Raw genomic sequence first — 13115 nt, 5'->3', positions numbered from 1 at the left:
TTGGTTGGGCAGTCACTCACTATCTTTGATCTTAAAGGAGCATTTTTGTCAAGTAGAATAGTGAAGTGGGATTTATAGATTCCTACCACTTTACCTTGGGGGTTTAAGTCGGATGAGGCGACCATAATGGAGTGGATAGAGTCTTCTAAATTTGCTGTATTGAGTTTATTAAAATTCCATCAACTCCATTCAACTTGACTGGACTGCACCTATGTATTTCTTGTGCAAAACTCAACAAGTCAACAGTGTCCTTTTTGTTGTATTTTAACAAAAATATGTGCATTAAAAGCAAAGGGTCAAAACCCGTTTGTGACCCTGAACGATATAAGAACAATGTTTTTTGCACATAAGGGTACAACTATGAAAGTGCGTATTATCTCTCACCCTGATTACTGTGTGATTATATAAGTGTGTACCCAACTGTGTAAATCAGGGCCTAGCCTGGAGCCCTTTTTTGAGTATGATGTTTGGATTCCTCAATTTGCGTGTTCTGCTTGTGTCAATAAACAGTTTCAATTGCATTTGTGGTATTTATATAGTGCAGACCAAGCCTTTAAAGATCACTTTACATAGAGCAATGGACAGGAGGTGGATACAGAGCTGTTCAGGTAATCTTTGTATATGCAAGCCACCTTCTCTTTTTTTGTAACATAAATAAATACACTTCATACACATCAGTATTTCTTTTTTTTAAAATTTGTCTACAGTATCAAAATACTTTTGTTTGTTTGAGTTGTAGGCAACTTTCAATTTAAAGTAGTTCAGACTTTTTCTTATACTTTTCGTAACTTTGTACCACAAAACATATTTTAATAATTTTGCAATTGTGTAATAGTTTGTACACTCACAACCTTTGGCTGTCCAGATGTTTTGGACAACAATTTCCATCATATTTGGCTATTGAATTTGCGGGTTAGGGTTGATGGGAGTTGCTTGATTGACATTTAAAAACAGATATGTTTTTATCATGTAAAGCAAGCCCAATTCTTCTATAATTCAAAAGATGCATATGCAAAGTTTTGGTCAATAAAGCTAACTCTTAAATAACTTTTCAACTACAAAGCCACTCAGTGGGCATGTATAATGAGTCCACCTTAGGAGAATGCTTTTAGTTTGTCCACTTCAAATCCTTTGGAACAGATCATGGGATGTTCCACTCACCACATGACATAATTGATTTTGCAAGGTTATTGCAAGGTTATTAATCATCATATTAAATCATCTGAGAAATACAGTGCAAATGGCTCAATCATCTCCATCCGTCAAATATTCTCAACATGTCTTCGATATAGATCGAGTAATCTGTGCTAAGGATCTGTTTCAAAACACATCATAGTATCTAAGACTATGTGGTGTTTACATATTTGGCAGCTGGATCAAGTTAAGATCGATAACCATTTGGGTATGAAAGTATGGTAAATTGTATTGCACACTTAGGAAGTGTAGCTGCAATATTTAAACATTTTAAATTGTTTTTTTTGCTTTAATTCAAAATGTGTGTGTTCAAAAAGTACATTGTAAAGACACATGTGATAAATGTGTTCCCAAAATGTTGTCTAGATTTCAAATTTTGGGATGCAGATCCAATGCATATATTTACAAATGGAACTGCATATCTATACATGTTCATAAGACAGCCATATGGACTTCTGATAATGCCTTTTCAGGTGGGCTTGTGAATTCAGTTTGGTATTTTATTGGCAGAAAAATGGTTAGTGTCTCTTTACATACAATGCTTAGCCTAAACATTTCTACTTCAGTGCGTGATTAACATAATTAAAATCACTTACATGCATCATGACAGATGCGTGTGGATGGGAGCTGCGTGGGACCTAATCGCAAATGTGGATCAACATTTGATGCAAAAAAGGAACTTTTCAAATACAGGCAGCTTGATCATGGTGTAAAAGTAGCCCCTTGTCCTTGAGTTGAGACAAGGTTGGCTTAAGCTAAAATGGGAACAATTTCAAGTGTTCCATATTTGAATCTGGCCCACACGTGTTCCCCAGGGTGGCCTGTTTAGTTTTATGACTGTTGGAACATACATTCACCTCTTCAGTTTTGATGGTCGTTGCATCATGAGAGTGGTATGAAGTACATGATTTATGAACATAAGCAAAGCAAAATTGTATCTACAATATGGAAATCCTTATTTTATTTTGTGAGGTGATGAAAATACAGTCATCTATTCAAGTACAAAATATGGAGTAAGCTTTCATGGGAATTGCAATGAACCGTTGATGCAATTTCTTTATTCTGTGCTTTTATTAACAATGTTCATGTGTACATTTTGCATTGATGTGTATAAAAAAGCACATACAATATACCAGGCCATGATGATAAACTTGATATATTTTTATATAGGTATGTTTAGCACCACAACATGTAAAAATTGTATGTGCCTCAATTTGATTCAGGGCATTTGTGACCAGGTACATAGACCTTTGCGTCTGCTCAAATGGTGTCACATGTCTTAAATATGTGCACTTGTAGATTTGCACTTTAATAACCGGCAGGAGTATTGACCTGCAGAAACACTTGCTTTGTATATGCAAAATGAGTGTGTATAAAGGAGTGTGAATGTCCAGGCACTTCAAATGAGGGATACACACACAAAAATTGTTTCACATTTTCTTACCAGGTGTCTGCACATCTGTAGTTTGCTAATATGTCAACTGGACATGGTTTGTTTTGCCCAAAGTTTGATACTCATTTCAACTAAAACATCAGATTTATTTGTTCACCTTTCCCTTTCACAAGTATTTTTCTGTTCACAGGGTTTATCCTTTAGTTAGTCTTTAGAATCCAGTGCAAATTCTGATGCAAATTGTTGCACCTGCAAGTTTTTTGTCACGTATGTTTGATGTTTGTGAATATTATAAATACATCTTGCATCCATCTCATTGTACGCCCACACATTAAAGTGTCTGTTTCTTGATTCTTAAATGTTTTCAATGTCTCCAAAATGTTGTTCACTAGACAGATAATTGTGTTAGTGCAGATTGAACATGTGTGATTACACTTTGTGAGACTGATATGTCGTTACCCAGATCGTAATCTGTAAATCGTTCTCTTTTGACAGTAGTTTTTCACAATGCTGCAAGCGTGTTTAATAGTTTAAAATGTGAATGATGCCATCTTTGATGACAACATTGTTTTAACAAGTTATGTGTTAGACATAATTTGCTGCAGCAAAAAAGTAAATTTCTATTAAGATTATTGTTGCATTGCAGTATTGTGTATTAAACCCAATCTCAATTATACAGTGCACTTTCAGTGACAATGTTGAACAACATGCAGTGGTGGAATGAAAACATGAAGAGACTTCTCTTACTGCATCAATTATTTATTTATTGTACTCCTTCTTATGTTCCTTCCACGTTAATTGCTCACTTTAAACAAAATGACTTAATGTGAAATGAAAACAACCAGACTGATTCACAAAAGTTGGAATTTATCTTAATGTATGCCATGCATAATGCATTGTACTTGTAAACCTTGACGGGACACAGCATTCATGATCAATTTATGCAAAACATGTGTATGGTGAATGTTACAAGTCTACTTGGTCACATTATTGTCACAGAAAGTGATCTTGTCCTTAACATGTGGCCTTCCACACAATGTGCACCTTACACAGATGGAATGCATAAGGGATTCCATGTTTAAGTGCACCAATGAAAATGATAAAATGAGCATTCAAATTGCATATTCCTCCTCTCTGCAAGTAATGTCCCTGTTGCTTTTGTCACTTCTTACAGACATGTTGACAATTTGACAGCAAATGTGCACTTTCCCATATTCATTGCACAACTCACACCTAAATCACTATTGGGTACCTTACTATGGCAGGTAAGTGTGCACACTACACTTGAAATGTGATTACTCAAGAAATGTATAACTGTCAGGTCCAGGACACCTCATAGCATTGTACACAGAAGGGGGGGGTTCAGGAAGAAGGTGGTGATTGTTGGGTGTATTATCCAGTTTTGGCTAGGCCTTCACTAATGTCTTTGAGAGACAGGAGAGATTTCCACATGAAGATGGAGGAGGAGCTGCTGATTGTTGATTGGCTAAATTTGGATCCTGGGCACTCAGCCAGAGTTCTAAAATGACTTTCATTCAGTGAAGTCAGGCAGGAAGGTCCGTCTTAGTGTAGTTCCAGAGAAAAACATGCCTCGACAGTGGTGAAGTCTCAGAAATCAGCTCCAGGATCAGGAAAGGCATTTGCGGGGTTTGGAGACAGTGTGGGACAGAGGAAAAGGACAGTGGGAGTGCTACATGTTTTGTTTGGTCATGAGCTGGATTCAGAATATGAAGGCATTGTAGAAACAACCTGTCAGAGCTTCAAAATCCCTTTGTAAATATAGTTTTTGTGATAAGGGAACATTTTCGTTTAGTTCCAGAAGGACTTACCTGTTCCCCATAGACAGCACAGAGCTACGCTTGAGTTATGTCCTTCACACATCTGCGCACGTGCTGACAAAAAAGCATTTGTGTAACCAAGCTGCGTAGCAAAAGGTTGCCAGTGCGCACGTCCGTAGAAGTAGTGTCTTCTGCTGTTAGATATTATCCCATATGTACATATATTTGGGGACAGTGTCTTCGCTCCTAGTTTCGAGCTACTGAGCTTAGGGGAAGGTAAAGTGAGGAGGGAGGCTTGTCTCGCCTTGGAGTGCAATGGAGACGCCGCAAAGACACACACGTTACTGAAGAGTAATGTTTTGACCACAGAAGCGTGAAATGGAAAGCATCCAAAAATGACTTTTCTACACACAGAACTCTTTGTGGATTGTTTAATGAAAAGAAGAGTAAATCATTGTGCATTTAGTTTTAAGGAAAGTAATCCAGAGGAAAACATCTGATAACATTAAAGGTGCAGTTCAAAGACTAAGGACGTTAGATTAGTTAGTTAGGGTAAGTTAGTTAGTGTTGGAGCTATATGATGCTTAAAAGGCTACAAGAGCAACTGGCCAATGAACTGCTAAAGGGCATACCACTAGAAAGAGAGCCAAATCCAAAGAAAGATTTGAACTTAAATTCAAAATGTTCAAGTTCAGAACTAGTTGGATTGTAAACACATCTTTGAGCATTGTTGGAGAGAGGTGAAGGCAATCAATAATTCAATATATTGGGAGATAAAAAGAGGAAGGTTGTTTTGAAGTGTCAATTTAAATTTCTGACCTTTCTCGTGCCTGCAGATCTGCAGGCAGATGTGACGTCTGGATATATGTGTTTTATTTTTTTATTTTATCCAGTTCCCCTCTCGCCCAGGCGTGTGTCTGGTCTAGCTGCTATCAGTTAGCTGGAACAGAGATGCTCTTGCGGATTTGTGGGGTTCAGCAGCTCCTGCAGATGAGTCCTTCCCCTATCGGACATTATCTTTTTAGGTGTTCAATATCCTCACCATTGCCCTCACCCAGTACCTTACTGACGCAGTCTGCCAAGTTTTCATGAGTTGTAGCAGATTAGCGATTAGTATGTTACGCATGCCTTCACACATTATCAGTAGAGTGAATACACCTTCTAGGCAAGTAACTTACTTGTGAATCATGAGCCTGCTTATGGAATTGTAACTTTTTTGTGATTAATGAGATGGCTTGTTGAATTGTGCATACGTTGCGCATCTATAAGTCTTGACCTTTTCTATGGTATGTCACAGTTACTCCTGAAAATAACTTTGTGAATTGGCCTCAATATCAGTAGTATTTAAAAAAGCAGAAATTGAAACCCTGTCCTACTCTAGATCTATGTCTATTGTGCAAATAGGATAGCAATCTACACGCTCACTAAGAGCTAACCATTGTCAGCAGTTTTTGCAGCATTTACTATTGGGTGATTTCAACCACTCTAGAAAGTGTAGCAAATTGCTTGGATATTTACAGGCATGGTTATTAAAAAAAGAAATGAATATCTTATTAAAATGGTAGAACTGTGAACATTTAATGCAAGAGCCACCACAATGTACTCTAAATGTAGGTGTTTTAAATGGAAAACACATGATGCTAAACATGCAAATGGGTGTGTGTCAATGCGGTAAGGACATTTTACATGTATGCTTTTTTATATATTTCTTTTTTTAAATGTTGGTGAACCGTACATACAAAAATACTGGAGGGGCTATGCAGGTCCAGTAGCACCATACCCAACAAAGCTGCACCATTATTACAATTATATAGGGACATTAAAGGGACAGAGGCATATGCATGCTATCTTTTTCTTCGCAACGGTCACCCATATGCTTTTGCCAAAATGAGTATTCTGAATGTACATTAGCTCGCAAAGAATGAGTGTGATTGAGCTATGGAAGGGATGATGTCAGAGTACATGTATTAGAGTCTGGTTCATTTTTGTTCCTAACTCACTGCTGTCACCCTTCCCTGCAATCAACTCAACTGCAAAAAATGTGCTATCCTATTTAAAGAAACTAGAGCAGTTTTAGATGCATGCACATGTTTCATTTACACAGTGTTCCTACAACAATCTCCTTTAAGGACCTGCAACATCACCCTTTGATTGTCCTTAGGATCTAAATATATGTTTTAAAATGGTCTTCTTTTGCCAATTGTCATACATATAAATGGACTAATTGCCATTGGGAATCACTTTATTCCGGGCAGGCTTAGCCCATGGGGGTGCTGACAGTGAAAGGGTTAATAATGCTGCATTCATTAGAGGCCTCACCTGCACCACCAGGGAGAAGATGAGGGACCTGCCTGCTCCAAATGGTAGTGCCCAGCAGTACCACTGCACCATCAACCTAGGACCACTTTATCATGCTTGTGAGCATATGGCAGTTCCACTGTTTTTACAATAATGATAATGATATCAGTGCCCATTTTCACAGGCACCATGAGCAATACAAATCCTATATACACATGAGTTGCAAATTAAAGCTGTTATTGTTAACATTTGTGATTCTTCCACCTAAAAGGAGAGCCATTTTCTCTGGCTAGAACCTTGTTGCTTTTTCATCAGTTCCTTGTATACTTCTGACTTTATAAACCGTGGGTAGGAATCCTTGGACATGAGACATAAGATGTTTCTCTGGGCGTCATCAAAGCAGGAAAGGGTGGGCTGAGCGATGTTCTTCGAGATGTCATCTCGGGTTTTATGGTCAATGTTGATCTGCAATAAATAAATATGTAAACATTTATTAGGTGGTTCATGGGACCGTTTTCTAATGCCTCATGCTATCCACTGTATCATAGTAAAATAAGTTACACAAAACACAATTGCTTGATAATAAAGCAACGTTTTTAAAATACAAAGTTGCAACACAATTATGTTATTAATATGCTGGAACTCCACCTACCAGTTCCAGTGCAGTGTAAATGTCAGGCCCCTTCTCATTTTGTGTTATGTATACCATGGTAGATCATCAAGTTGTTATGTCCCAAGAGTTGCAGGAAACTTTGGAGCTGATTACACGGATGGCGGTAACCATGGCTCTAGTAGCACCATGGTTGCCGCCGGAGTCCGGCATGGTGAATGGCGGGATTACCGCCCCATTCAAAGGTTGGCGGGGGCGGTAATTTCCCATTCACCATGGCCCTTCCCTATTTCCATTTGAGCCCCCTTAGGGCTCAATGGGAATGGGGAAGGAGCAAATAACGGTACCGCAATCAGCGGTACCGTTATTTGCTCTGAAGTCCCTCAGCGGGTCCGTCCTTAACGTGTGGTCCGACCTCTGGTGCGTGCCTGTCAGTAAACCCTGTTTGCAAGGGCTGTTCTGTGGCTGGACTGTGACTGGACTGTGGTGTTTTGATTTATTCTGCTGTTCTGATGCTTCGTTGTTGCTGAGGACTATTAAGTGCAACGGTTCGCTACGGTTCGCTTTTTACAACGGAGTGGACGGAGAGTGGCAGTCCTGCAGGAGAGTCTGGAAAGTCTGTTATCCATTTCTACTGATTTCTGTGTGGGGGAGGACCCTTACATAAACCCCTTTCATCCGCGGAGCGGACACGGAGTGGACGGAGAGTGGCAGTCCTGCAGGAGAGTCTGGAAAGTCTGTTACCCATTTCAACTGATTTCTGTGTGGGGGAGGACCCTTACATAAACCCCTTCCATCCGCGGAGCAGACGCGGAGTGGACGGAGAGTGGCAGTCCTGCAGGAGAGTCTGGAAAGTCTGTTACCCATTTCTACTGATTTCTGTGTGGGGGAGGACCCTTACATAAACCCCTTCCATCCGCGGAGCGGACGCGGAGTGGACGGAGAGTGGCAGTCCTGCAGGAGAGTCTGGAAAGTTTGTTACCCATTTCTACTGATTTCTGTGTGGGGGAGGACCCTTACAAAAACCCCTTCCATCCGCGGAGCAGACGCAGAGTGGACGGAGAGTGGCAGTCCTGCAGGAGAGTCTGGAAACTCTGTTACTCATTTCTACTGATTTCTGTGTGGGGGAGGACCCTTACATAAACCCCTTCCATCCGCGGAGCGGACGGAGAGTGGCAGTCCTGCAGTCATGACTGTCAGGGCTGCAAGGGCAAACAGAGAAATGCGGGAAATTGACATCAACTTGGAGCAGAATGACCCCCCGAGAGAGGAAGAAATGGAGGAAGAGGGTAGACGCCTGAGGAGCGCCAAACCTAACCAGAAACAGCAGGGCCAAAAACAACAACAAACATTAACCTCCAAGGAACATCTTGTGGCAAACATGGGTTTGCTTCAAATGGGCTCCCCAAAGCTGACGATGCAGCAAGAGCAAGCGACCATCATAAATGCAAAACCCATCAAAAGCAAAGTCTACCGGCCACCAGTGGTCTTAGATGACTTAAAACCAGCCCAACACGGCACCCAGCGACGACCATCCTTACCTGGAGGGGCGACTGAAGTGCTGTGGGCAAGGAACCTGGAAGTCGGGACAGCCGAGGCTTCTGCCTGCCGGAAAGACGCCCTGTCGCCACTCCGAGCCGCTGTGGTTGAGCAGGACCCCATGGAGGCGGCCCTCGAAGGGGGACTGCGGCCCGCGTGGGACGGCGAGGAGGGGCTGACGGAGCGGGAGGGCACAGCTGAGGAGGTTGGAGCCGCCGGGAGAGCGAGCCTTGGAGTAGGAGCCAGGCTCGACGGCCCGGCGCAGTCCTCCATACTTCCCTCCCCCCTCGGAGCACCGCAGGGTGCTCCCCGCCCCACAGCGGAAGCTCTCGGAGGAGGGCTGCCAGGCGTGGATGTTGCTGAGGGAGGGAGGGGAAAGGAGGAGGACGGTGCAATGGCCTCAGGAGAGGCAGAGCCAGAGGAGACGGCGGGCCGCCCACCTGAGGAGAACGGGCAGGGGGAGCCCGATAGAGAGTTGCACACTGCAAGGGCATCACCGCCGTACCCACCAGCTGAAGTGAAAGTGAAAGTGGTGGCTCTCATTCACAAAGAGGCGGAGGAAAGTGTAGAGACCAGTCTGGTCTCAGAAAAAATCAATGAACAATGGAAATCCAACCCTAATAAAAAAGAAAAGACAGAGAACAAGTTCTTTGCCCCTTAAGAAACACAAGAGCCGCAAAATAACGAAAAATAAGATCAGTATCAGAACAAAAAAAAATGCCCCAGAAGCTCGAACAGCAACAAAAAACACCAGGGCAATTGATGGACAAAATAAATGAAAATGAGCCACAGATAGGAGAAGGAGGGTCATTTAAAAATTCTATAAAAGACTACTTCTATGCAAACATAAGGCAAAAAGCAACAAAAGAGTACTCCCAGAGGGAACTTACAGATCTTGAAATACTGGAAGCTTTAAATGATTGCTTACCGGTAGCAAAACTACGCAGAGTTGAGCACTACGTTAGTGATAACCTGTCATATAGTAAAAGATTGGCCCCAGAAGGCAGTAATAAGGCACAAGGACAGCCAAGTGTCAAAGAGAGGGCTGAGGGGGAATCACCAAGCTCGACGCCGCCCCAAAAGAGTCTTATGAATTCACCAAGAGGCCAGTTAAATCCGGAGCTGACAAAAGACACAGAGAAGGGGAACATAAGAGAAATTCAGACAAAGTCAGAAATGGGAGCTGTCATGTCTCAGTGCAAAGGAAACCCCCATACCATTTAAGAGGAGAGCCTTACTACAGCTGACACGGAAGGTCCAAATGGCTTAACAACAGAAAATGATGAAGGCTCCTGCAAGCCAAATCCTGCAACACCCTCACCCCCTGAGGGTACAGCCCCGAACGTAGACAACTTCATAGGAACAGACAGAGACAAAGTCCACAAAACCCCAAATAAAACGCTGGTGCCTGAAAAACTCAATGAACCAGGGCTCCCCAAAGCCCAAAGAGAGAGCACGACAATAGAAAGGCCATCCACAGCAGGCACAGACGATCTAAATCAAGATAATCTAATGAGACCCCAAATCAATCAAAACCTGAACATGGGGGGAAATGACAACCGAAAATCGAAAAGGAAGAGCCTCATCAGAAACAACAAGGCCATCTCGAGGCCACTGGGCAAATCAGACCACAATGTTAACTGAATCACCCATAAGAAGAATCTCTCCACATCAACTGACTAGCCCGATGGATCCCTCAAATAAAAAAAAAAAAATGACTTATTGTCAATTATGTCATCAGTGAACATTGCATTGGCACCATTTATGAAGCTTTACGAAACTATTGCTGACTCCTTGAAAGACCATACAAGCATCTAAGTGATGATCCACAGCAAAGTTATCTTTCTAGAAGCATATGTCATGGCTTTGGAAGCCAGAAAAACAAGCACAGTCATAACAAACGATGAGGGCTCGTCCTCCCGACAAAAAGAGCAGTATGGAGAAAAAGAACAAAGACTGGTGGGCAAAACAACGGGGACTCAAACTATAGCTACAATAGACCTTACAACAAATAATTTACCAACAGAGTGTGTAAATAAAGAGGCAAAGTTAATATCAACCGGGAGTCAACCAACAAAGAGACTATCATCTAGACAACCCACTATTGGAAACCAAACTGCAGAAGGTATTTTTCAATTTTTTACACGGCCAGTAAATCAAAAGGAAACATCACTAACGAAAGCCAAATAACTAGAGTCGAGGCAAACAAAAAATTTAGAAGTATCAGAAAAAAGAACCTCCAGTCTATCACCATCAATAATTGAACGTATTGAAAACGAAGAATTGATGAACCTGAGCCAATACCTGCCAGAAAACTTTCCTATGAGCCTAAAGGCACATAGCCCCGGCGAAGCTTTAACTTCACAATCACACAAAGAAAAAGAAAATACAGCAATCACAGGGAGACATGACGAAGCGACTGGAGAAAAAGCAGTAAAACATTCTAGGGAAAATGACAAAAACACAAAGAACAAGGGCGCTACATCAATCGAAACAGATAGACAGAAAAAGCTAAAAAGGATGATGAAAGAAACAAAAAAAGAAAAAGAAAGGACGAGATCGAGACCCAGAGATAATCAGACCCCAAGAAATCGGAAAAATTAACAAAGACATAACTCCTTCAAACAGAAAGATTGTGAACTTGGTAAATCAAGAAGGAGATCAGAAGATAGATGGGATGAGCAAAAACATAAAAGAAAACCGTACAGAAATACATCACCAAGGAGACCTCGTTCTCAATCCAGGAAGGCCCACAACAAAACCAATGCTGAAAAGCGACTCAGCCCATCAAAAGATAAAGGAGAAACGATCTTTCGGTACAGATCCAGAACGCAGAAATACAATTTAAAACCGAGAAAAGTGGACAAAGCTAAATGGCGCATAAAGCTGACACAAGTGAAAAAAAACAGAGATGAAATAACCCTGAACCGAAACTGGTGTTAAAACTTTTTAAATACATTCAAAAGTTGAATCATATAAAATCAGAAGACCTGCTTGTGGTAGAGCCCAGCCATGTAAACGCAAAAAAAGCAAAAACGGTACTCTACGTAACATCAACAACGTTGAAAAACTTGATTCTCGATTGTTGTGAAGAGCTGGACGTCAAAGCTGGCTATGACGTCAAAGTGCAATCAGCCACAAGCGAAGAAGACAACAAAAGGGAGGCTGAAAACAAAGGGTGCAATACGCCCAGCGGAAAACAAGTAGTCAGACACCTAAAAAGCGCCATAGCAACAACCGGCCGTAAGAAATCTCCTGCAAAAAACAAGGAAAGAGCAAGAGCCCTGGAACCTGAAGAGAAACTGAGGGAAAACCAACAAGCCTCCAAAGAAAACAAAAACTACGAAAGTTCCACAAAAACCAAAGATACAAAAAAACTTAACAATGCCAGGATAATCCCAGAAACAGCAGCCAAACTTTCAACAGAAAAAGTCCTACAAAAAAGATGTGAACCCATGAAAGGCATATGGTCCTGGTTGCCTAAAACTCTGACGGAAAAAAAGCAAATATAGCAATCCGTGAGAGACGAGCACATCCTTCAAGATAGACACTGCTCGACCTTCCAAAAGTGCAAACTAAAAATGTGCTCGTGGAACACGAGAGGACATACCCACCTACTGTCTCCAAGTGACATGGACCTGGGGTCATATGACCTATTATGCCTCCAAGAGACCTGCCTGACCGAACCCCCTGCAATAAGGGGGTTCAAAGTCATCCTTGCACCAGCCAAACAAGGACGTCGAGGAAGACCTTCATCGGGTTTACTGATTGCGTCTAAAAAAGACTCCGGGATCAAATTAGAAGAAACATTGATCAGCAACCAATTGATTCTGATGGTCAAGGCGTCATGGGCCCGACGGAATACCGACAAAAATGCCTATGAGAAAGTCACCTTAATCATAGCAAACACCTACTGGAACCCAGCAAGCATAGAGCCTACCATCTACATAGAAAAAATTGAGGACGCGATAGACGAGGCACTATCTGAACACCTGGTAAAATACTTCCTCATTTGTGGAGACTTGAACGCTACGTGCACAAGCTCGGACAAAAGGGAGGCGGACCAAGGACATAACTCAACAGGCAAACAGCGGGGCAATCTATGGGTCAAATTGATGAATTCAAGAAACCTTCATAATTTGCACGAAGCATTCCCAGACTCAAATCACCCGCCATCATGGGAAAGAAATGAATCGACAGGTACCATAGACTACATCTTCGTCACCGAACCAATACTGGCAATAACGAAAGACTTTGAAATTACATGAGTAACAGTAAGTGACCACAACACCTTGTCAACAAC

The 13115-nt window shown here is 41.7% G+C and overlaps 1 protein-coding gene across 1 annotated transcript in view; it reads right to left on the bottom strand.

The window, feature by feature from the left end:
* Positions 1-3363: 3363 nt before the first annotated feature.
* Positions 3364-13115, bottom strand: part of LOC138521836 (regulator of G-protein signaling 21-like) — a 493022-nt gene continuing 483270 nt past the window's right edge. Inside the window, exon 5 of the mRNA XM_069634971.1 lies at positions 3364-7128. Within this exon, the coding sequence (XP_069491072.1) occupies positions 6928-7128 (201 nt within the window). The 3' untranslated portion in view covers positions 3364-6927. The remainder of the gene's footprint in view (positions 7129-13115) is intronic.

Source organism: Ambystoma mexicanum, chromosome 1q (assembly GCF_040938575.1).
Source record: "Ambystoma mexicanum isolate Mex_15411 chromosome 1q, UKY_AmexF1_1, whole genome shotgun sequence".
Lineage (NCBI taxonomy): Eukaryota > Metazoa > Chordata > Amphibia > Caudata > Ambystomatidae > Ambystoma > Ambystoma mexicanum.
Note: the sequence above shows the minus strand (reverse complement) of the source record. Positions and strands in the feature narration are given on the sequence as shown.